The 26832-nt window shown below is 44.8% G+C and overlaps 1 protein-coding gene across 6 annotated transcripts in view; it reads left to right on the top strand.

Annotated features, from left to right (window-relative positions):
- The window catches only part of LOC126355846 (proton channel OtopLc-like), a 510363-nt gene that overhangs the window by 173144 nt on the left and 310387 nt on the right, over positions 1-26832 (top strand). Inside the window, exon 1 of one of the 6 annotated variants that reach the window (XM_050006311.1) lies at positions 1680-1862. The exons of 4 other annotated variants lie outside the window; for them this stretch is intronic. In XM_050006311.1, the coding sequence (XP_049862268.1) occupies positions 1837-1862 (26 nt within the window). In that variant the 5' untranslated portion in view covers positions 1680-1836. Of the gene's footprint in view, positions 1-1679; positions 1863-26832 lie in introns of those variants that run through there. One more of the 6 variants, XM_050006309.1, reaches the window with a different exon arrangement.

Raw genomic sequence — 26832 nt, 5'->3', positions numbered from 1 at the left:
ACAAACAAAGCTCTGTACTTGTAAAAAAAAAACAAGAGACCTTACTTTTGGGATTACACTCGTAATTTCGCGTCAATGGTGTGTTGAAGCGAAATGCGGTTGGCATCCGTGCACATGCCTGTGGTTAATGTCTAACGGCCAGAAGTTTGATTGTTGTATGTCTGTTAGTTATTGTTCAGTGCTGTATCGAACAGAACGTTGTGTCGCACTGTTTGCGAATTTCGAGATGACAGAGTTACAGGAGCAACGCGTCTGCAGTTAAGTTTTGCGTGTCAAGAAAACCTTTACAGAGACACACGAAATGATGCACGAAGCCTGCGGTGATGAGTGCTTAAGCCGTACTCGGTGTCACGAGTTCACACGGGTTAAAAATAGCAGCACGGAAGTTAAAGATGACCTTCCTTGTGAACGCCCTTCGACTTCTACCAACGGCGTTCATATCAGGAACGTCGACGAAAGTGTGCGTGCTAATCGAAGACTGACTGCCCGAGACACATCAGAAAAATGTTGCATGTGAATTGGGTCGTGTCATGAAAATCTGACTGTGTCTTGAAATGCATAGATCGTGTAGGCGCCAGGTTTTTTCCCGCGGCTCATGTGTCAAGACCAGAAGGACCTTCGCCCCACAACCAGTAAAGAGCTTTTGGATCGCGCAAATGGAAACCAGATGGTCCTTAAGAGAATCATGAGGCTGAGACCAAGTTCCAATCATCACAAATGGTCGACAAAGGTTCTTAAAGAAGAAGAAAGAAAAAATAGTCGTCAGGTCAGGTCTAAAATCAAAAGTCATGCTGACAGTTTTCTTTGACTTCGAAGAATTAGTTCGTCATGAATTCGTGCACAGGGTCAAACTGTTAATGGTACTATCGTGACTTTTGCGACGGCTGTGAGAAAATGTGAGAAGGAAACGGCCTGAAATGTGGCGAGACAATTCATGGCTCTTGGATCACGATAACGCACCCACACTTCCATCCCTGTTGGTGCACGACTATTGCACAAAAAAAAAAAAAAAATCCTCATCCGATGTGCTCTGGAGACCTGTCCCCTGCGGCCTTTCTTTTTATTTCCAAAGTTGAAAAACCTGTTGAAAGGTAGAAGGTTTGCAAGGATAGACAAGACTAAAGGTAGTTACGAGATGGCACTTCGAGCGTTCCAGCAAGAGGCGTTCCAAGACTGGTTCGGGAAGTGGAAACGGGGGAGGGATGTATCGATAGAGGAGGAGATTATTTCGAAGGAGACCATGCACACTAAGTAAAAGGTAAGCGTACAAAAGTTTTGTGGGCAAAATTGCGGAACGTGCGTTTTAATGGAGCTAACGCCGTTTTAGATGCGCCACCGTGTGATTCACGAACCAGAAACAGCTGACAACTGCCGCTAGAGCGCGATGCGATAGCGTATACCATGTTGGGACACAGTATGCACAAGTCTCGTTGTTTCTGAGCGTTCACCAGCGAGTTGAACTCGGCAAGCTCAACGTTCAAAAGCACGGACCGTGTGCCTGAGGACTTACGCAGAGCGCGGGCGCGCGCGAAGTAGGAAAGGAGCTCGCGGCAAAGCCACCGCCTCCAACGTTCAACGTCGAAACTGGGGCCACACGAAGTGAAGCGATTGGGGTACCTCGGCAGCGACATGGCGCTTGGCGCGCCGTAGCGGCGGCGGCCGGCTGCGGAGACAGAGCCGAGCTGCCACGTGGACTGCCGCCCCACGCCGCCGCCCCCCTCAATTACCGCGGGGGCGGCGAGCGGACCCGCAGGCCGGCCAGAGGCCGCTGCAGTCGCCCGCTGCGCGTCCTGCCGTCGCAGCCGCACCGCCCGTCCCCATGGCACCCCGGCACCCATGCTGATCCGAGAGGCCAGCGACGGGTAAGCGCTCGCCGCGCCCGCTGCCTCTGCTCTCGCCTCTCTGCACTCTGCTGCCTGCCGTGCAACTGCCGCCTGTTCTCACTTGCTCTCCTCTCTCGCATCGTCGTCCGACATCGAACTCAGCGCTCTGATACAGCTTCGTAATCTAATCCCCCTTCTCACGTCTTATCAGCCAAGGGGAGGCCACGACGTACGGATCTTCATCTACATTTACATTTATACTCCGCAAGCCATCCGACGGTGTGTGGCGGAGGGCACTTTAAGTGCCGCACTTAAGACCTCCCTTTCCTGTTCCAGTCGCGTATGGTTCGCGGGAAGAAAGACTGCCGCAAAGCCTCCGTGCGCGCTCGAATCTCTCTCATTTTACATTCGTCATCTCCTCGGGAGGTATAAGTAGGGGGAAGCAATATACTTGATACCTCATCCAGAAACGCACCCTCTCGAAACCTGGACAGCAAGCTCCACCGCGATGCAGAGCGCCTCTCTTGCAGAGTCTGTCACTTGAGTTTGCTAAACATCGCCGTAACGCTATCACTCTTACCAAACAACACTGTGACGAAACGCGCCGCTCTTCTTTGGATCTTTTCTACCTCCTCCGTCAACCCGATCTCGTACGGATCCCACACTGACGAGCAATACTCAAGTATAGGCCGAACGAGTGTTTTGTAAGCCACCTCCTCTCTTGATGGACTAAATTTTCCAAGGACTCTCCCAATGAATCTCCACCTGGCACCCGCCTTACCAACATTTAATTTTATATGATCATTCCACTTCAAATAGTTCCGCACGCATACTCCCAGATATTTTACAGAAGTAACTGCTACCAGTGTTTGTTCCGCTATCATATAATCATACAATAAAGGATCCTTCTTTCTATGTATTCGCAATACATTTCATTTGTCTATGTTAAGGGTCAGTTGCTACTCCCTGCACCAAGTGCTTATCCGCTGCAGATCTTCCTGCATTTTCCTGCAATTTTCTCTGTAAACTACAGCATCATCCGCGAAAAGCCGCATGGAACTTCCGACACGATCTACTAGGTCATTTATATATACTGTGAAAAGCAATGGTCCCATAACACTCCCCTGTGGTACGCCAGAGGTTACTTTAACGTATGTAGACGTCTCTCCATTGATAACGACATGCTGTGTTCTGTTTGCTAAAAACTCTTCAATGCAGCTACACAGCTGGTCTGATATTCTGTAGGCTCTTACTTTTTTTATCAGGCGACAGTGCGGAACTGTATCGAACGCCTTCCGGAAGTCAAGGAAAATGGCATCTACGTGGGGGCCTGTATCTAATATTTTCTGGGTCTCATGAACAAATAAAGCGGGTTGGGTCTCTCACGGTCGCTCTTTCCGGAATCCGTGTTGATTCCTACAGAGCAGATTCTGGGTTTCCAGAAATGACACGATACTCGAGCGATAAACATGTTCTAAAATTCTACAACAGATCGACGTCAGAGATACAGGCCTATAGTTTTGCGCATCTGCTCGACGACCCTTCTTGAAGACTGGGACTACCTGTGCTCTTTTGCAATCATTTGGAACCTTCCGTTCCTCTAGCGACTTGCGGTACACAGCTGTTTGAAGGGGGGCAAGTTCGTCCGCGTACTGTGTGTAGAATCGAATAGCTATCCCGTCAGGTCCAGTGGACTTCCCTCTGTTGAGTGATTTCAGTTGCTTTTCTATTCCTTGGACACTTATTTCGATGTCAGCCATTTTTTCGTTCGTGCGAGGATTTGGAGAAGGAAGTGCAGTGCGATCTTCCTCTGTGAAACAGCTTTGGAAAAAGGTGTTTCGTATTTCAGCTTTACGCGTGTCATCCTCTGTTTCAATGCCATCATCATCCCGGACTGTCTGGATATGCTGTTTCGAGCCACTTACTGATTTAACGTAAGACCAGAACTTCCTGTCAAGTCGGTATATAGAATTTTACTTTCGAATTCACTGAACGCTTCACGCATAGCCCTCCTTACGCTAACTTTGACGTCGTTTAGCTTCTGTTTGTCTGAGAGATTTTGCGCTCTGCGTTTAAACTTGTAGTGAAGCTCTCTTTGCTTTCGCAGTAGTTTCCCAACTTTTTTGTTGAACCACGGTGCATTTCTCCCGTCCCTCACAGTTTTACTCGGCACGTACCTGCCTAAAACGCATATTACGAATGCCTTGAACTTTTTCCATAAACACTCAGCATTCAGTGTCTGAACAGAAAATATCGTTTTGATCTGTTAGGTAGTGTGAAATCTGCCTCCTACTACTCTTGCTAAACATAAACCGGATCACGGATTTACTTCAATCTTTGTGCACAGTTACCGGACCATTAAAACAACATAATGGGCAAGTAGTAAGGTCCACTACTTCAGCAATTCTGAGAAAATCGCAAGGGTAGTCGTTTGCGTCTGTTACGTTAGTGATGTATCTGCGCGAAGGTGCCAGTGGGAAGGCGTCATTGTAGTCGAGCGATTGGTGCTCTCTACGAGCAAGCGGATCATGTACGAGGCGGCGGTTCGAACCCCGTTTACGCTTCTACATTTACATCCATACTCCGCAAGCCACCTGACGGTGTCTGGCGGAGGGTACCTTGAGTACCTCTATCGGTTCTCCCTTCTATTCCAGTCTCGTATTCTTCGTGGAAAGATGGTATGCCTCTATCAGGGTCCTAATATATCTGATTTTATCCTCGAGGTCTCTTCGCGAGATTTACATGGGAGGGAGCAATATACTGCTTGACTCCTCGGTGAAGGTATATTCTCGAAAGTTCAACACAAGTCCGTACCGAGCTACTGAGCGCATCTCCTGCAGAGTTTTCCACTGGAGTTTATCTATCATCTCCGTAACACTTTCGCGATTACTAAATGATCCTGTAACGAAGCGCGCTGCTCTCCGTTGGATCTTCTCTATCTCTTCTATCAACCCTATCTGGTGCGGCTCCCACACTGGTGAGCAATATTCCAGAAGTGTGCGAACAAGTGTACTGTAACCTACTTCGTTTTCCGATTGTATTTCCTTAGTATTCTTCCAATAAATCTCAGTCTGGTATCTCCTTTACCGACGATCAACTTTATATGATCATTCCATTTTAAATCGCTCCTACTGCCTACTCCCAGATAATTTATGGAATTAACTGCTTCCAGTTGTTAACCAGCTATATTGTAGCTAAATGATATGGTATCTATCTTTCTATGTATTCGTACCACATTAGACTTGTCTACATTGAGATTCAGTTGCCATTCCGTGCACCATGCGTCAATTCGCCGCAGATCCTCCTACATTTCAGCGCAATCCTCTATTGCTACAACCTCCCGATATAATACAGCATCATCCGCAAAAAGCCTCGGTGAACTTCCGATGTTATCCACAAGGTCATTTATGTATATTGTGAATAGCAACGGTCCTGCGACTCTCCCCTGCGGCACACCTGAAATCACTCTTACTTCGGAAGACTTCTCTCCATTGAGAATGACATGCTGCGTTCTGTTGTCTAGGAAGTCTTCAATCCAATAACACAATTGGTCTGATAGTCTACATGGTCTTACTTTGTTCGTTAAACGACTGTGGGGAACTGTGTCAAACGCCTTGCGGAAGTCAAGAAACACGGCATCTACCTGGGAACCCGTGTCCAAGGCCCTCTGAGTCTCGTGGACGAATAGCGCAAGCTGGGTTTCACATGATCGTCTTTTTCGAAACCCATGCTGATTCCTACAGAGTAGATTTCTAGTCTCCAGAAAAGACATTATACTCGAACATAATACGTGTTCTAAAATTCTACAACTGATCGACGTTAGAGATATAGGTCTATAGTTCTGCACATCTGTTCGACGTCCCTTCTTGAAAACGGGGATGACCTGTGCCCTTTTCCAATCCTTTGGAACGCTTCGCTCTTCTAGAGACCTACGGTACACCGCTGCAAGAAGGGGGGGCAAGTTCCTTCGCGTATTCTGTGTAAAATCGAACTGGTATCCCATCGAGTCCAGCGGCCTTTCCTCTTTCAAGCGATTTTAATTGCTTACTTTTTAATATGTATTTTTTTTATCACCGGTCACATTATTTTACTTGTCAGTTGAGACGTAATGTAATAAAAAAAAACACTTGCATTTTCATGAAGATGTAGTGAATTTCATATGTTAATTGACTATTTACTATTTGTAATTAAGTTTTCTAGGACGAGGGACGGCCGTGGAAAACCGAAGTGAAACTTCAATAAATAATTATATCAACGACGTTATTTGCAACCGGTAATATAGTAATGTTCCTTGATTCATTATGAATCGTGGGACAATGGCAGGCATGTATTTCTTGATGCAGTAATTTACCAACAGCCGTATGTATTGTAGAAATTTATTTTATGAACTTCTTATGTGCTACCAGTTTCGTCATTACATTGATGGCGTCTTCAGGCCTCACACGTCATAGCAGTAAAACCGCTATACACGGAAGGAGCCATATAACTGGATCCGTCTGTGTCACCTGGCCACAAAGAGCTGTTGCATAACGATTTGATTCACTGATCGTTATATGGCTCCTTCCGTGTATAACGATTTTACGACTATGACGTGTGGGGCCTGAAAAGGGCGTTAATATAACGCCGAAACTGGTAGTACATAAGTAGTTCATAAAATATATTTCTACAATACATACGGATGTTGGTAAATTATTGCATCAAGAAAGGTAATATAGCATGTCGCAATGTGTCAGACCACAAGAGTAATGTACAATTACTCGTGGGATGTGCTCTCGATGTCACACGTTCCAGGATGGCATTTGTCATACAGACATGGAAAACATAAAATGAAACTTCATGCAAATACACGTGGTTTTTTCATTATATTACCTCTCAAATATCACATAAGTTAAATAATATGACCAGTGATGAAAAAATAGATTAATAATGAAGTTTCAGGGTGCTACCATCACGGTTCGAACGAGGCGCAGTATTTCGCAGCTTATATGTTCAAGATGTTACGAAAGCGACCAGTCTGTTAGTCAGAAGTTGTTATGCTGCCACTGTTGTTCAACATTATCATTCTGAAAGTATTTCCAGAAAAGAAAATATTACGACGGTTGTGAACATTGTAGCTGCTAAGGGACACGGCGTCTTCATCTCGAGTTGCAGCAGTTATCCCCGACTTATGCCTGGCGTTCTCTGAGAACCGGAGAAGTAGAAACCTCCGAACGCCAGCTCATCCTGTACCTAACCCGTTCTCTCTTTACAGCAGCCACGAAGAAAACGCATTCAGCCATAGTCAAATTTTTTCACAGATTGTTTGTATTAGACCCAGGTAAAATTTTTATAATGTATGTATCTAGGAGAAAGAATCGCAAGAGAGTTTAAATGCAGTACCTGTCTTATCTTGTCAAAGGCAAAAGTCAAAGAACAAGTAAATTAATTAATAATTTTTGTTCTTGCGTAGCGGATTCATTTCAGCCTGTCTCTAATTGTCGCCTCATACACATTAGATCTTACATAGCTGGAACGCTAATCACTTTTTTTCTCTCATTTTGTTCGTTACTGTTAGTTGCGTTTGTTCGGAACGGACATCCCATGACACCCGTTAAAGTCCACCGTTGATCGATTTACTCAATGTTTTTTATCACTGAGGACAGCTATGTCTCTCTGATCTAATACTCTGAGCTACAGTTCTGACATGACTTGACCAACAGTGTCTTCAAAAGCATGCACTGAATAACTGTCCTTTGTAACACATCCTTAAGGCCACTTTCTCATTCAAATGAGCAACATACAGGCAAATTTTGGAAAACGTTTTGAGAAACTGAAAAGACATGCAATCGATCTGTTTGGGGATCATGATTCCTCATACTTTGAACTCTATTTTAGATTTTCAGTACAAAAAAAATGAACTTAAAGTAAAATGGCGCCCGCAATTATCGTTTAATCAACGGCCCGATGTACGCAGACTGCGTGCAGTGTAGCCCCTCTGAAATCATAATGCATTAAATTCATGGGAGCTTATACTTTACCACAGTCAAATAACCTTAGATTCGATGATATGGTGCTAACTCGAACTTTGAGTTCGGTTTTTGGGGGTTTGTTTCAGTCTTTATAACTTTACAAAAAAAAAGTAATATTAACAAATTTCATATACTGTAAGTACAAGCTCCAAAGACAGGTGTTTACGTTTTGGAAATAAAAGGTAGGAGTTAATAGGTTGAAGCTTTCCTGTTTTACGCTGCTCACAGTTTTGAAAAATCGTTTCTCGAGAAAAACCTGTTTAAAGCTCACCGAAAAATTTTATGTTTATTTTTTTGCATAAAAACTACTGTCGCAGGAACACGAATCTGAAGTTACATATCAAAATGGCTAATCTAAATGGCGGACCAAAAACTACGTTTTGATCAATCGTGACCAAAATTTGACGAAAAAAAGTTTTTTCGTTCCCAGCGTTAAGTCTGTAATCCAGAATCGTATATCAACCCTTTCTCTATCTGGAATTGTTCCTGGAGAGCAATTCTCTTGTTCTTCTTGGCGAAAAAAGCCGATCTGGCCGAGCTGGATATATTGCGTTCTGCAGTCTGCACACTTTGTTCACCAGCTTTTTCTGCGAAAATGTTTGCATGCATGTTGCAATGCAAATCATTTTGTGATCGTGCGTCACGGCTTGACAATTTCCCCACCTTACTGCGGCATTCCCGGCTGAGAGCATCCTTCGGCGCCCGTGAGGCTACTTCGAACAATCGCCTGTAGAAATTTTGGCACGCGCTGATTAAAAAACCCCTTTCGTCTCAACATTCTAGATACATATAAAAAAAAGCACTCCGTCTTCAGGCCAACAGTGGCTTAACGGGACCATCCGACCGCCGTGTCATCCTCAGAGGAGGACACGGATGGGACGGGCGTGGGGTCAGCACACCGCTCGCCCGGTCCGCGGTTCGTGGTCTTGCTGTAACATTCTCGCTTCCCGCTCACAGGGTCTCGGGTTGGATTCCGGGCGGGGTCAGGGATTTTCTCTGGCTCGAGATGACTGGGTGTTGTGTGTCTTTCATCATCATTTCAACATCATTGACTCGCAAAAAGCCGAAGTGGCGTCGGCTAAAAAGGACTTGCAATTTTGGCGGCTGAACATCCCGCATGGGGCCTCTCGGCCAACAATGCCGTACGATCATTTCATTTTCTTTTTACCGCTTTCCCGGTCGTTATGATGGTATTCTTGACCAAAGCCGCTACTGTTCGGTCGAGTAGCTCCTCAATTGGCATGAAGAGGCTGAGTGCTCCCCGAAAAATGGCAGCAGCGCATGGCGGCCTGGGTGGTCACCCATCCAAGTGCCGACCACACCCGACAGCGCTTAATTTCGGTGATCTCACGGGAACCGGTGTATCCACAGCGGCAAGGCCGTTGCCATTCCAGATACATATACGTTTCAAAAATGCAATAAATAATCGAATTTTCGACTATTTTTAGTAAAAACCTGGCCTTCGTAGGTAGTTTCCTTGTGTGTGTTCGGCACAAATGTTGCAACTGATTTTAGACTAACTTGCCGATGAGATACAGGCTTGAAATTCTAAACATAGCTCAGAGTAGGGGACGGGACGTGGGAAACAAGCAGGCCAACGGAGTAGCCTAACCCAGCGCACTGCCTGTTCAACTCGTTGTTCGTGCACGATGGCTGTGTTTCTCGCATTGCGACATAGCCCTTAAAGGCGCAATGTTTGTAAACTACCTGCTGCAGAAAGAGTGCGACAAGTCATTCGATTGCATCTCTGTAACACATGCAACAATTCCAACCATACTGGGCACAAGTATCACTTGTAACCTGCCCCCCCCCCCCTCCCCTCCGCCACACCAATCCTTCGCCCTAGCAACGCTACGGCTGAAAATGGGGCTGAAAAAGGGTGATGAAAAAGCATAACTTACGGACGCCTAGAGCATTTCCAACCACATACCGTATACAGACAGGGTGGTCCATAAATCGTGATCGGGCTTGAAGGGGGAAACCAGATGGCACTGTGGTTGGCCCGCTAGATGGCGCTGCCATAGGTCAAACGCGTATCAGCTGCCTTTTTTTTTTTAAACAGGAACCCCCATTTTCATTACATATTCGTGTAGTACGTAAACTAATATGAATGATTTAGTTGAACCGCTTTTTTCGCTTTGTGATAGATGGCGCTGTAATACTCACCAACATATGGCTGACGATTTTAGACGAACAGTTGGTAACAGGTAGCTTTTTAAATTAAAATACAGAACGTAGGTACGTTTAGACATTTTATTTAGTTTGTTCCAGTGTGATACATGTACCTTTCTGAATCTATCATTTCTGAGAACTAATGCTGTTACAGCGTGATTACCTGTAAATATTACATTATTGCAATAAATGCTCGAAATGATGTCCGTCAACCTCAATGCATTTGGCAATACAGATACGTGTAACGACATTCCTCTCAACAGCGAGTAGTTTGCTTTCCGTAATGTTTGCACATGCATTGTCAATGCGCTGACGCACGTTGTCAGGCGTTGTCCGTTGATCACGATAGCAAATATCCTTCAACTTTCTCCACAGAGAGAAATCCGGGGTCGTCAGATCCGGTGAATGTGCGGGCCTTGGTATGGTGCTTCGACGACCAATCCACCTGTCATGAAATATGCTATTCAATACCGCTCCAACCGCACGCGAGCTATGTGCCGGACATCCATCATGTTGGAAGTACATCGCCATTCTGTCATGCAGTGAAACCTCTTGTAGTAACATCGGTAGAACATTACGTAGGAAATTAGCATACATTGCACCATTTAGATTGCCAACGATAAAATGGAGGCCAATTATCGTTCCTCCCATAAAGGCGCACCATACATTAACACGCCAAGGTCTCTGATGTTCCACTTGTCGCAGCCATCGTGGATTTTCCGTTGCCCAGTAGTGCATATTATGCCGGTTTCCTTAAATAACGTAACTATCCGGCGAACGGTACGGACACTTGGATGATGTCGTCCAGGATACCGAGCAGCATACATAGCATACGCCCGTTGGGCATTTTGGTCACAATAGCCGTACATCAACACGATATCGACCTTTTTCGCATTTGGTAAATCGTCCATTTTAACATGGGTAATATATCCCGAAACAAATACCGTCCGCACTGGTGGAATGTTACATGATACCACGTACTTATACGTTTGTGACTATTGCAGCGCCATCTATCACAAAGTGAGAAAAGTGGTCCAACTAAAACATTCATATTTCTTTACGTACTACACGAATATGAAATAAAAAATGGGGCTTCCTGTTTATAAAAACGCAGTCGATGTCCGTGTGACCTATGGCAGAGCCATCTAGCGGGCCAAAGATAGCGCCATCTGGTTTCCCCCTTCAAGCTACACGAGTTTCGTTCTTTGTAGTTTTTTCGTTTGATGCTTATTTCGTGAGATACTTGGCTCGGTCACTATCAATGGACCACCCTGTATACATGTACATCATTCACTGTACAACGTTTTCATCGGGGCACTGCTTTGGGTGTCACTGTGTTCGCTGCAAATTTTGCAATTGATTTTACATTAACTTCTGAATAATCTAGAGACTTAAAACTTTCAACATAACTCAGAACTGGGTGAAGATGCAATATTAGTCTGTTTTCCTGTGTGGTGTGAGGCGAAGGGTACTTTCTTTACGACTGTTGTTTTCTTACGAGCTAGAGACGTGAAACTTTTAACATGGCGCATAAATGGATGACAATGTGGTAGTAACTCGCTGTCTGGTCTAGTAGGTGGAGAGGGTGCTTTGCTTACCGCTGCCATTTCCCTCTTCTCCAGTTGCGATTGGTTTGCGCGAAGAACGGTTGCTGGTAAGCATTCCTGGGAGCTTGAATGTGTCTAATTTTTACCTTCACAGTCCTTTCGCGTGACATACGTACAAGAAAGCGATATCTTTGTTACGTCAGATGAACAAAAAGTGAAATAAATTTGAAATTTACCACTCCTCTGTTGTAATTTCACCAAGATGTTTTAAATCGATTGGAAAAATTCCGCACACACGAGACTAAAAAGCAGGGAATACCAACACTTTCATTACAGTTGCTAAAGACGACAATTAACCTATACAACTTGTATACGTGCAACTGCGGAAAAAAGGGGGCCGTAAAACAAAAAAGACAACATGTGTAGGATATAATTTTTTAAATAAAAATAAATTTTTGATATAACACACATAAAAAGGTTTCTCCTAGCCCCGTACAGATTCCTAACCCTATAGATCTGAAAATCTGTGATGGTGAATTTTTTATGGCCATGAAAATACTTGTAACATTTATAAGGAAAAGGTGGGGCACATGGAATAGATAATAGTTAGGTGGTGTATTCTCGCATGTACTGCATGTACCCCATTTTTCTCGTTATAAATCTTACAAGTATTTTTATACCCATTAAAAATTCACAATCACAATTTTTCAGAACTATGTGTGTAGGTTTAAGAATCTGAATGCCGCTAAAAGAAATTATTTTACACATCTTAGTCCGATATAAAAATATTGTATAAAAGATTCATTTTTAAATAACTATCACATGAAGTTTAGATCAAAGAAGTGACTTACAACGCTATCCATATGCGAGTTATGTGCTAAGAGCGTGCGTGCCTCAATCTACCAGCCTATTGTTTCCTATTTAGAAATCGGAAATCTACAAATGCACAGCAGTTACGCTGCATGAAATATGATGCACAGCCAGTTCTCTTGGAACTTCGTGGCCTCTAATCCTTGCAAAGAAATGGCAAAAGCTTTCTACTGATTGTAGTTTCCAGGAGCGTGTATGCTGACGGTAAAACCGGCTCACTTTCATTAATATTCCTGACAGAACACGTAACGATCTGTGGTATAACTCGATGGACATTACGTGGTTACGATACCGCGAAAGAGATGAATTATTTAATATGAGTATATCAGTGTCACGGGACTAGAAATAAACCTCAGAAACTTTCATTCAATTGATAATTAATGTGTCTAAAAACATACCCTTTGCTACAATAGTGCATTTAGTCGCCTGTATGTGAAACACGTGGTGTAGTGGATCGCGACGATAGTAAGAACTGAACAACAAATATTTCCTATACTTCAGAAAATGCCGGAAACTTTTTACTAAACCAATCAAGGAGGCGCAGTGGTTAGCACACTGGACTCGCATTCGGTAGGACGACGGTTCAATCCCGTCTCCGGCCATCCTGATTTAGGTTTTCCGTGATTTCCCTAAATCGTTTCAGGCAAATGCCGGGATGGTTCCTTTGAAAGGTCACGGCCGATTTCCTTCCCAATCGTTCTCTAATCCGAGCTTGTGCTCCGTATCTGATGACCTTACACGCTAATCTCCTACTCCTCCTTTTTACTAAACGAGAGTGTAATTACTTAATCAGCGTTATTATTCGAATGGACTAATGGAAACTCGTTTATGTTGTGGTCGATACACGCATATCGACCTCTGGTCAGGATAGTGTGTGGAAATTTAATAGTCTACATCTACATACATACTCCGCAATCCACCATACGGTGCCTGGTGGAGGGAACCTCGTACCACAACTAGCATCTTCTCTCCCTGTTCCACTCCCAAACAGAACGAGGGAAAAATGACTGCCTATATGCGTCTGTACGAGCCCTAATCTCTCATATCTTATCTTTATGGTCTTTAGGCCAACTAGAAGTTGGTGGCAGTAAAATTGTACTGCAGTCAGCTTCAAATGCTGGTTCTCTAAATTTCCTCAGTAGCGATTCACGAAAAGAACGCCTCCTTTCCTCCAGAGACTCCCACCCGGGTCCCTGAATCATTTCCGTAACTCTGGCGTGATGACGAAACCTACCAGTAACAAATCTAGCAGCCCGCCTCTGAATTGCTTCTATATCCTCCCTGCATGCGATCCCAAACGCTTGAGCAGTACTCAAGAATAGGTCGTATTAGTGTTTTATAAGCGGTCTCCTTTACAGATGAACCACATCTTCCCAAAATTCTTCCAATGAACCAAAGACGACTGTCCACCTTCCCCACAACTGCCATTACATGCTTGTCCCACTTCTTATCGATCTGCAGTGTTACGCCCAAATATTTAATCGACGTGACTGTGTAAAGCGCTACACTACTAATGGAGTATTGAAACATTGCCGGATTCTTTTTCCTATTCACCTGCATTATTTTACATTTATCTATATTTATTATTTATGTAGACAGAAAACAACAGCGCACCTACCATCCCTCCATGGGGCACTCCAGATGATACCCTTACCTCCGATGAACACTCACCATCGAGGACCGTACTGGGTTCTATTACTCAAGAAGTCTTCGAGCCACTCGCATATTTGGGAACCAATCTCATATGCTCGTACATTAGTTAGGAGACTGCAGTGGGGCACCGAGTCAAACGCTTTCCGGAAGTCAAGGAATATGGCATCCGTCTGATACCCTTCATCCAAGGTTCGCAAGATATCATTTGAAAAAAGGGCGAGTTGCGTTTCGCAGGAGTGATGCTTTCTAAAGCCGTGCTGATGCATGGACAAGTACTTCATGTCTCAAGGAAGTTCATTATATTCGAACTGAGAATATGTTCGAGAATCCTGCAACACACCGATGTTACGGATATTGGTCTGTAATTTTGAGGATCCCTCCTTCTACCCTTTATATATACAGGCGTCACCTGCGCTTTTTTCCAGCCGCTCGGGACTTCACGTTGGGCAAGTCGTGGAGAACCTGGCAGGGAGAGATGATAAGCAGTATCAAAATTTCATTTGCGTTTAATGTCCAAAGTGTCGCGTGGCAGCTTATTTTGAGCGATATACCAAGGGATTAGTAGATCGCAAAAGTTATATTGTACAGATGACTATCCTGAATCAGTGGCCCTTATGAAGGCTCCATGATTTCAGGTATGACGCAACATTTATCTTTATTTTGAAACTTATACTGATGTACACCAACTCACCTGGAGTAAGCAGGGCCTCAGTAATACGGTATGTTTCTATCTAACGCACTGTATACTTATTTTTCGCGAAGCAGGGTCTTGCCGAGTTCATAATTTCATCGAAAGGTTACGCATGTGCCACCAAATGGGGCTCAACGTGAGACCTCGTGAGGCACCTGACCATGAAAGGAAGACCCAAGCAAGACTCGACACGATTACCTTTGTTCCTTTCAAACTTCCTGCGCACAGCGAAACACGTCACCAGCTCGCTTCTCTTTGATCGACTTCAAAACTCGCCAAAGTGTTTTAGTTCGTATAGATATATCTTGCAAGCTCGTCACCTACTGTGATACCTTCAGTGGTTGACCCTACATCTCGTCAAGCTAGTAGCGCAATTGTTGTTGTTGTTGTTGTTGTGGTCTTCAGTCCTGAGACTGGTTTGATGCAGCTCTCCATGCTACTCTATCCTGTGCAAGCTTCTTCATCTCCCAGAACGTACTACAGCCTACATCCTTCTGAATCTGTTTAATCTATTCATCTCTTGGTCTCACTCTACGATTTTTACCCTCCACACTGCCCTCCAATACTAAATTGGTAATCCGTTCATCCCTCAGAACATGTCCAACCAACCGATCCCTTCTTCTAGTCAAGTTGTGCCACAAACTCCTCTTCTCCCCAATCATATTCAGTACCTCATCATTAGTTGTCTGATCTACCCATCTAATTTTCAGCTTTCTCTTGTAGCAACACATTTCGAAAGCTTCTATTTGAGCGCCGAGTCATTAATTTGACTTCATTATAATACTCCTCAAACCACTGTAGAACGGTTCTGTCTCCAAGACACGGACAGTTATGCTGCTCAAAGGTGACATTGTCGTAGGGGAAGACATCAAGCATGAAGGGGCGCAGGTAGCTCGCAGCGGTAAACGTGTCTTCGATTACTGCCACAGGCCCCATGCAAGCACAGGAGACTGTCTCCCATAGCATAATACTGCTCCCATAAGTCTGCGTCCCTGGCGCGCTGCACGTATAAAGGGGCTGTTCCCCTGGATGATGGCGTTTGTGGAGACGACCAGCGACTTAGTTTAGCAAAAATGTAATTCATCCGAGGAGCCGACGCGTTTCCACTGATCTACGCAATGGTTCCGTACCCACTGCCAGCGTAATTGACGATATCCTTAGTTCAACACGTGAACACGTAGGGGTGGTCTGCTGCGGAGCTCCATGTTCAACAATGTATGATAAACAGTGTGCTCCAGCCTTGTCCTCCTTAGGCAGAGATACCACAGATCACCATCTACACTACTTTACTGCGCAGACAAGCCTCCGAACCCCACGTTCTGTGAAGAGTCGTGGACCTCCAACTATTTAGCACGTTGTGGTAGTTTCACTGTCCTACCTCTTTCTGTAGATGCTCACGACAGTAGCACGTGAACATTCGACAAGATTCGCCGTTTTCGAGATACTCGTCCACAGGCTGTGCGTAATCGGTCTTTTCTCAGAGTCGCTTGGATGGTAGCGTGCTTGTCTCCCATGCATAGGGCTCGGGTTCAATACCCGGCAGGGTTGGAAATTTGCTCCGCTCGTGAACTGGGTGTTGTCCTCATCTTCATTTCATCCTGATCACCGACGCGCGAGTCGCGCAATGTGGCGTCGACTGAAAGATGACTCGTATTTGGTGGCTGAACTTCCGCGGATGGGACCTCCCCGCCAGCAATGGCATACTATAATTTCGGCTACGTCACTTTCAAATACACCAACGGAAAATACATCGCGGCACTAAAAAATATATCATTTAAATTAATGAAATTTTGGGACTACATTCGTCTGGGCAAAGTATGTAAGTGATGAACATTGGAAAATCACGAGTTAATGATAGCGAAGGCTAATCCATTGTAAATGTGAAATTCTGGTACATTAATAACCGATGTAACAGCCAGAAGTTTGAATCCAACGTGCATGCATTGTGTTCTACAGATGTCAGTTCGTGGTCTGCACTACTACGCCTGTAGCACTAGGTGGCTCAATACGGGGACGGCCAGTGCTGTTTGTGGATGACGCTGGAGCTGTCATCTGATGGTGCCCACATGATGATCGACCGGGCCAAGGCAAGATGTTGACACTCTGTAGAGCATGTTGGGTTACAACAGTGGTACGTGGGTGAGCATTATCCTGTTGGAAAACACTCCGTAGAATGCTGTTTGTGAGTGGCAGCACAACAGATCGAATCGCCAGACTGACGTACCCATTCACTGTCATGCTGCGAGGTATAGCCACGAGAGTGCTCCAGCTATCAAACGAAATCGCACTCCAGACAATAACTCCAGGTGCGTGTCTAGCGCGCAGACAGGTTGGTTGCAGGCCCTCAACCGCCCTCCCCCCCCCCCCCCCACCCCCACCCCCACTAACGAACACACGGTCATTACTGGAACGTAGGCGGTACCAGCTTTCATCAGAAAACACGACTAAGCCCCCGTCTCCAGTGAGCTCTCGCTTGACACCACTGAAATCGCAAATGGCGGTGGTTTGGTGTGAGTACGATGCGCGCTACAGGGCGTCTATCTCGAAGTGAATGTTTGTGGAGTCACTGTCGGTCCCACAGCTGCGGAAATCGCTGCGGCAGATGCAGTAGGACGTGCCAGAGCCATAAGCTGAACGCGATGGTCTTCTCTCTGGACAGTTCAACGTGGCACTCCGGAGTCCGGTCTTCTTGCGATCGTACATTCTCGTGACCACCTCTGCCAGAAATCATGTACAGTGGCTACATTCCTGCCAAGCCTGTCTGCAGTATCTCAGAAGGAACATCCAGTTTCTCGTAGGCCTATTACATAACCTCGCTCAAACACAGTCAACTGTTGATAATGGCGTGTTCATCGCCTTAAAGGCATTTTTTACTAACATCAGCTCACCACATCCAATATCAAACGTAACTAATGGTCTTAACCGTTACAGCGTGTATTTACGGCAACCCTGATATGCATCCTCATAATGGAAGAGGATGTAGATGAAGATGAAATGGGAGATATGATACTGCGTGAAGAGTTTGACAGAGCACTGAAAGACCTGAGTCGAAACAAGGCCCCGGGACTAGACAACATTCCATTAGAACTATTGACGGCCTTTGGAGAGCCAGTCCTGACGAAACACTACCATCTGGTGAGCAAGATATATGAGGCAGGCGAAATACCCTCAGACTTAAAGAATAATGTAATACTTCCAATACAAAAGAAAGCAGGTGTTGACAGATGTGAAAGTTACCGAACTATCAGTTTAATAAGCCACAGCTGCAAAATACTAACACGAATTCTTTACAGACGAATGGTACAATTGGTAGAAGCCGACCTCGAGGGATGATCAGTTTATATTGCGTAGCAATATTGGAACACGTGAGCCAATACTGACCCTATGACCTATCTTGGAAGAAAGATTAAGGAAAGGTACCCCTACGTCAATAGCATTTGTAGACTTAGAGAAAGATTTTGACAATGTTCACTGGAATACTCTCTTTCAAATTCTGATGGTGGCAGGGGTAAAATACAGGGAGCGAAAGGCTATTTACAATTTGTACAGAAACCAGATGGCAGTTATAAGAGTCGAGGGTCATGAAAGGGAAGCAATGGTTGGGAAGGGAGTGAGACAGGGTTGTAGTCTCTCCCCGATGTTATTCAATATGTATATTGGGCAAGCAGTGAAGGAAACAAAAGAAAAATTCGGAGTAGGTATTAAAGTCCATGGAGAAGAAATAAAAACTTCGAGGTTTGCCGATGACATGTTATTATGTCAGAGACAGCAAGGGGCTTGGAAGAGCAGTTGAACGGAATGGACAGTGTCTTAAAAGGAGAATACAAGATTAACATCAACAAAAGCAAAACGAGGATAACGGAATGTAGTCGTTTTAAGTCGGGTGATGCTGATGGAATTAGATTAAGAAATGAGCCACTTAAAGTAGTAAAGGAGTTTTGCTATTTGGGGAGCAAAGTAACTGATGATGGTCGAAGTAGAGAGGATAAAATTGTAGACTGGCAATGGCAAGGAAAGCATTTCTGAAGAAGATAAATCTGTTAACATCGAGTATAGTAAGAATAGAAGCTCGTGTAAGGAGCAGAAATCCGTACCATCACGTTTCCGACTTTGAAAAAGGTCGGATTGTAGCCTATCGCGATTGCGGTTTATCGTATCGCGACATTGCCGCTCGCGTTGGTCGAGATCCAATGACTGTTAGCAGAATATGGAATCGGTGGGTTCAGGAGGGTAATACGGAATGCCGTGCTCGATCCCAACGGCCTCGTATCACTAGCAGTCGACATGACAGGCATCTTATCCGCATGGCTGTAACGGATCGTGCAGCCACGTCTCGATCCCTGAGTCAACAGCTGGGGACTTTTCCAAGACAACTATCTGCAAGAACAGTTCGACGGCGTTTGCGCCAGAATGGACTATCAGCTCGGAGACCGTGGCTGCAGTTGCCCTTGCCGCTGCATCACAGACAGGAGCGCCTGCAGTGGTGTACTCAACGACGAACCTGGGTGCATGAATGTCAAAACCTCATTTTTTCGAATGAATCGAGATTCTGCATACAGCATCGTGATGGTTGGATCCGTGTTTGGCGGCATTGCGGTGAACGCACATTGGAAGCGTGTATTCGTCGTCGCCATACTGGCGTATCACCCGGCGTGATGGTATGGGATGCCATTGTTTACACGTCTCGGTCACCTCTTGTTCGCATTGACGGCACTGTGAACAGTGGATGTTACATTTCAGATGTGTTACGACCCGTGACTCTACCCTTCATTCGATCCAAAGAAACCCTACATTTCAGCAGGATAATGTACGACCGCATGTTGCAGGTCCTGCACGGGCCTCTCTCGATATAGAAAATGTTGGACTGCTGCCCCGGCCAGCACATTCTCCAGATCTCTCACCAGTTGAAAACGTCTGGTCAATGGTGGCCGAACAACTGGCTCCCCACAATAAGGCAGTCACTACTCTTGGTGAACTGTGGTATCGTGTTGAAGCTGCAGGGGCAGCTGTACCTGTACACGCCATCCGAGCTCTGTTTGACTCAATGCCCAGGCGCGTCAAGGCCGTTATTACGGCCATAGGTGGTTGTTCTGGGTACTGATTTCTCAGGATCTATGCACCCAAATTGCGTGAAAATGTAACCACATGTCAGTTCTATTTATTATAGCGCCCCCCCCCCCCTCCCCGCTCACCCTGCCACCGTTGGCCCGTCCACTTCCTCGGTCCTTTCCTCCAACACCTCTAAAAAACCAGACAGTTAACTGGCAGTTAACGCTCTGTCAATGCGGATATCGGTAAGGACAAAATTTGGACTCATGTTGGACAACCTTGACACAAAAGCGAATCTGAGCTTACGAAATGTGTTCGCAAATCGTGAATTCGGTTGTACGCGATTTACTAGTAACATATGAAAGTTTGTGGGGGACCAGACAATGACCTGGATTTTATACTTCACGTGAGCGGTTGCCTTAACTATCTGTGCACGAACTACGGCCATACCCAAACTTTGGTATGTCCTAGAGTATACGTCCCACAGTGCTCGCGTTCAAGTCTTAAGATCCCTCCACCGGAAGGAACATTGTTCATGCACGTCACGCTGCCTTATATTCCATGAAATACTTAGGGCAATGCTTGAAGGCATGCATGCTTGTCCGAAGGAATATTGCATCGCAATATAAAGACACTGTAAAATACAGTACTGTCCTACTGTGTGACTCTTCGTTTAAAAAGAATTCAGACACTTAGAGATATAGAAACTGGTGGAGGACAAAAACAGAGAAGACAAACCTATGAACGAGAATTTTTTTGAAGGACCGTTCCATCAGACAAGCTTTGGTCTGAAGTTTATGGAGTTGCATGACAATGCTCAACATTATCCATATCTCCGAAGCAACTAGGTGTAATATCAACAAACAGTGAACCACGTTTTCTCCATTTGTCTCATCTGTTCAGCTGTTTTATATTATCAGCAATAGTTAGTTACTCTGCATAAACTGTTTGCTTTCTCTCTTACTGTCTGGGATTACGAAACCAGACTGCTTTTACCGTTGACCCGGTTTCAGCTGTTGGCTTTATGTTTTCCGGCGTTTCCTTGACTCATTACAGGCGAATGCAAAGGCGGTCGTTACTCAAGGTCGCTTGTGATTACTTCCGCCAGCGAACTAAAAACAGAACAAGGCTGCATCCTGTGTGAACGTCTATGTTGGTCAGAATCTTTAGAAAGTCTACACTGTTGGGGCTGGCATGAACACACGTACATGAGTTTTTATGATGAACTGGACGTATACACTGCCAGTGCCTCCCGCAAGGATGATTTGTATCAGTGCTTTGACAAATTAAGTGTTCGCTGGTAGCAAGTGTTTGCTCGTGCAGTACGCAGTGAATGACAAGTGGTAGAGGTAGTAGGCAAACCCTGTCACTGACCATAGAACCACGTTAAAGTTGCTGCAGGCTGATAACGAGAAGTGATAACAATGTTAACGGTATACAGTTATTTGTGGAATACATTTGTCTACTTCTGATGAATAAACTTCGTCTACGTTAGTGCTAATCCGCACGGCACCTTCCAGAATTGTGGCAACGAAATTAATCTTCAGAAAAGTTCAGGGGTGCAACAGGTTGTAACATCACATATGCTTTCCTTATTCCATCGTATGTACCAACTACATTCGTGAAGTTTTTCGTTGAATGTCGAGTATAGTTCAACGAATGACCTTGGCCCGAGATAATTTCAATCACAGATAGAATAGTGTGCGCATCGCTGCCTATCTTCTTACCTTCTCTTCTCAACGGAGGAAGACCAAATTTATGAATGATTAGTCTTGTGTTATATGTCTTCATTGACAGTCCATAAAAAGCGTATGTGTAATGAACGCAACTGGAACCCATGTTCCGCCGTAACGAAAAGCATACCTAAATAAAAGCAGGAAGCTCTCGTAATAATATACTGAAGAAGCGTTCCTAACGGTATACGGAGATAAAAAGTTTTAAGCAGCGCATACACGGCCATATTGTGCAAGCCAAAAGGACAGGAAATAAAAGAAACAAGGTATATTCAACTTATTTTTTCTTATCAATTACTAATCATTCTGAAGTTGCGCCCTCAGATTCGGCTACCTGTCTCAATCTCCCGCAAAAAAGTGGTTCACATGGCTCTAAGCACTATGGGACTTAACATCTGAGGTCATCAGCTCCCTATAACGTAGAATTACTTAAACTTAAGGACATCACACACATCCATGCCCGAGGCAGGATTCGAACCTGCGACCGTAGCGGTCGCGCGATTCCAGACTGTAGCGCCTACAACCGCTCGGCCACCCCCGGCCGGCTAATTTCATTAGGCCACTGATAATTTTGGCCAAATTATTTCTTCTGCTGGTATGTTGCTCTGAAAGCTACAAACCTGAATAGCAGGTCACGTCTTACGTAAGAACGACGTTGTAAGTGCTGACCAAGGAGAGAGAGTTTTTATATGCGACATCACATTTTTTTATGAAATTACGATCAAATCACAACGTTTAGCTCCATACAGGCGTTGACATACATCAACGGGGACAGGTGAAAATGTGTGCCCCGACCGGGACTCGAACCCGGGATCTCTAGCTTACATGGCGGACGCTCTATCCATCTTCTTCTTTTTTTTTTCCGCGCTGATCCCATTTTGTTCGTAATTGTTTGTTGTATATGTTCGAGGCGGACGTCCCAAGACACCTGTTACAGTTCATCGTTGATCCGTTAGCTCGGCTTTTTATTACAGAGGTCCGCTACACCCCTGATCGAACACGCTGAGCTACCGTGCCGGCAATCCACCGACGACACAAAGGATAGCGCGGCTGCAGGGACTTACCTCTGGCACGGCTCCCGTGAGACCCACACTCTCAAAGTATTGTCCCGCACTATATTCATATTGCGCCTGCCCATTACACTCATCACTCGCGGCTTTTTGCCGACTCCCGTAAGAGTTCGGGCGCTGTTTGTGAATCCGCACAGAAGACGATGGTCAAATGGCAAGTGAGCCTTGGATGTCCGAAAGAACAGGTACCGTTTTCATATATTAAATTTTTTATACGTGTTTCCAGCAACAGGTGGCTGCTACTTGATAACGAGCACAGCATCGAAACAGGTCATGAAGTTAAATAAAATGTAGTACCATTTTGAATTTTGGGAAGTACATTCCCTGTAGGTCACATATACTTTAAATACCGCTCTTCAACCCCTGCCCGCCGCCACCCCCTTCTTCCCTTGCTGGATCCTGAACGCTGGGCAGTCAGTTGTGAACTGCTCACCTACAGCACCAGTGTGTAAGCTGCCTGAAATTTAATTAAAGTCCAACCCACTGTCGACCGTGGAAGGAAGTCAACATTATTCATACTTACAGGAGAGCCCAGTTAATTAGTAGACTGAGAACGGCGTACAAGGAATTATACTCATGAAGCAGATTAAAGTTTAACAATGAGATGTGCGCTATCTGCACAGCCAGTCTCATGTAAAGCGGAATTCACTGCTAGGTGCCAGAACAGGCGGAGCCGACGGTATCAAAGGAGGCGGTGGGGAATGCTGGTTTATCTGCAGAGAAGGAGAAACGGCACAAGAGTTCGGTGACCTCGAACGTCAGCTAGTCAGTGGACGTCACCTGAGCAACAGATCTATCGGGGACACTTCAACACATCTGAAATGTAACGTCCATTGTTCAAAGTGCCGTCAATGCAAACAAGAGGTGACCGAGACGTGTAACCAATGGCATCCCATACAATCTCGCCGGGTTATACGCCAGTATGGCGATGAAAAATACACGCTTCCAATGTGCGTTCACCGGGATGTCGCCAAACACGGATGCGACCATCATGATGCTGTAAAGAGAACCCGGATTCATCCGAAAAAGTGACGTTTTGCCATTCGTGCACCCAGGTTCGTCGTTGAGTACACCATCGCAGGCACTCCTGTCTGTGATGCAGCGTCAAGGGTAACCGCAGCCATGGTCTCCGAGCTGAAAGCCCATGCTGCTGCAAACTTGGTCGAACTGTTTGTGCAGATGATTGTTGCCTTGAAAACGTCCCCATCTGTTGACTGAGGGATCCAGACGTGACTGCACGATCCGTTACAGCCATGCGGATAAGTTGCCTGTCATCTCGACTGCTAGTGATATGAGGCCCTTGGGATTCAGCACGATGTTCCGTATTACCCTCCTGAACCCACCGATTCCATATTGTGCTAAAAGTCATTGGATCTCGACCAACGCGAGCAGCAATGTCCCTATACGATAAACCGCAATCGCGATAGGCTACAATCCGACCTTTAGCAAAGTCGGAAACGTGATGGTACGCATATCTCCTCCTTACACGAGGCATCACAACAACGTTTCACCAGGCAACGCCAGTCAACTGCTGTTTGTGTATGAGAAATCGGTTGGAAACTTTCCTCATGTCACCACGCTGTAGATGTCGCCACTGGCGCCAACCTTGTGTGAATGCTCTGAAAAGCTAATCATTTGCATATCACATCATCATCTTCCTGTCGGTTAAATTTAGCGTCTGTAGCGCGTCGTCTTCGTGGCGCAGCAATTTAAATGGCCGGTACTGTATGTTAATGCTGATGGAGAGAGGGCGAGAACTGAATCCATGGGATAGCGATCTAGATAACAGGGGGTGAGGAGGAGGAGGGGGGGGGGTGAATTTTGTAATACTGCTTACCGCTTAGCAGAGGGTGTCTGCTGACGCCAAGGATGCTACGGGGTCTCGTACGCTGACTGAAAACTGTGGCGCCTATACGCGAGCGACGTTACGATCCTCTGTCCACACTAGTCAGGGGCAAACTCCAATTGCACACGATGTGGCAAGTGAGAGGAGCAGTCGTCTTTCTGCTACCGTTGGTCTGATGGGAAACTGGAAAGCTGGTCCTGGGGCAGCTGCGCTCTCAAGTTGACTTTCGAGCGCCCACACTCCGGTGAGTTTCCGACCTCAAAAAGCAGGGCTATTACCAACTGATGGGAGGGGCAGTGACCAAGCGCTGGCTGCCGGGACGTGGAGAACCGTTTGCAGACGTTTCATATACTGTCTTGACTCCAACATTCGAAACACGATCATCTTTGTCTCGCTGCATTTCCTTGAGGAAGAGGAGGAGCCGTTTGAAATTTAATCTGAATTTCACGATTGCCAGCATCTTGAGCAAAAAATGCTATCCTTAGTAAGTAATAGTTCTGAAGACTCTTAAGTATTATCAATCACTTTCCTCGCGAAAATTTTAATATAGGGTTAATTATTTGTATTAATGTTTATGGAACCTCAAAATAAATTTGATAATCCCATAGTAATCTCACTGTTTTGTCTGTCATTAACAAAACGTCCGGACTCTACAACGATAGGTATTCGTTACGAATTATTCGGGGTCTGTTGTTTTGTTAGACGCGTCTCACTAACGCACTTTTACGCATCCCGACCCATGACGAGGCTGGCTAGTGTAATTGTTACATCCTCTTGAAAAGTCTTCCATGTGTGTACCCACTCCTATTTTTTATTTATATATTTATTTATTTATTTATTTTGAAATCGTATTCACCAACTAGGATCGCGTTAACAACTTCACTTCCCCTCCCTTCTTTGTTGTTGTTTCCCATTTTTACAGTATTCCCTCATTTTCTCCTCATGAAGTCTCTTGCTTTCTCCTGTCCACGTTGTTCCTGATTTTTTTATTTCTTCTGCTTTGAAAGCCGTCCAAATTTAGTATTTTATTTTTGAAACGGGTTATTTCTGTTATTCTTACTCTTTGATGTTCTTTATTTCTGGATCTTTCCTTACTCCTGTAATCAATGCTATTATCGATTTCTTCTTCCAGAAATATAGGAGTATTTGTTTTGTTGCTCTATTTCCATTCATTCGGTAGAGGTGTCCGTAAAAGGTAGGTCACATCCAGTGAAAATCTGTAACGCAACCATCCGCGTGGCGGCTTATGATTATGTATTAGTTGTATTTTAGGACAATTAATCTGTACAAAAACGCACCACATGTTGTAATGAAAGTATGAAAACCGTGTGAAGATGAATCGTAATGATTCGAAACCGGTAACGGTACCTTTTGGATAAAGGAAGTGAAAATAATTTTGTGCCTGGTTGCTGTCTCAACACCATCAACATTTGTCTTCAAATAAGAGCCACGGTCTGCAATCATGTCGTCATATGACAAAATTTCACGTTAATCTTCGTTTGACCATTACTTCAGATATTTTTTCTATATTTTTGTATATCTCCTCATTACTTCTTATTTTCCAACCATCTGCTGTTTTTATTGCGCCCATTATTTTTCTAATAATCCTTCTTTTCAGAACCTCTAGTCTGCCAATCTTACAGTTCATCGTTAGGCAGTCAGATCCATGTAAACATTCTGGTCGTACCACTGTGGTGTAGTGTTTCGTTTTTCTAGATATACCTTTCTTGTTGTAAACATTTTTGGTCAAACCATATGCTCTTCTAATTTTTTAATCCTTACATCTATTGCATATTTTTCTAGTCCGTTCTGTTGTATGGTCTTTCCAAGATATTCAAATTTATTCACTAGCTCTATTTTACCTATTTGGGTTTCTATGAATTTTTGCGCATTTTTATATTTATCATGAATTTCGTTTTTTCATTCCTATTATTATTGTTGTTATTATTAATTCCACCTCTATGTGGCCAATAACTAACACATTTATAGGTTAAACTGAAGCCAGACTCTGAATTCGAGGCCTTACGTTCTTCCGAAGATGCATCAGTGTTAGAGCTGAAACCACGGGCTAGCCGTACCACGAGAGTGAAGACAGCCCGTGACATAAATTACAGATTACAGCGGAAGTACCTAAGTTTCCAGTTTCGCCGATATTTAATGGACTCTCGTTTCACATTCTTGTTTCTCTTACCGCCACTAGCGACACGAACACGCAATCTTAACGTTCTCCCCCATTGGACAGATGCAGACAAAATTCACGACGGAAATACTTCGCCATGTTCCAAAAAGGAAAGTTTTGGGTGTGGCGAGTAGCCAAACATTTTGTGAGCACAACAGGCTATATGTACAGCTACATGGGTACTCCGCAAG

Source organism: Schistocerca gregaria, chromosome 3 (assembly GCF_023897955.1).
Source record: "Schistocerca gregaria isolate iqSchGreg1 chromosome 3, iqSchGreg1.2, whole genome shotgun sequence".
NCBI classification, from domain to species: Eukaryota; Metazoa; Arthropoda; class Insecta; order Orthoptera; family Acrididae; genus Schistocerca; species Schistocerca gregaria.
This window is presented reverse-complemented; position numbering and strand designations above follow the sequence as displayed.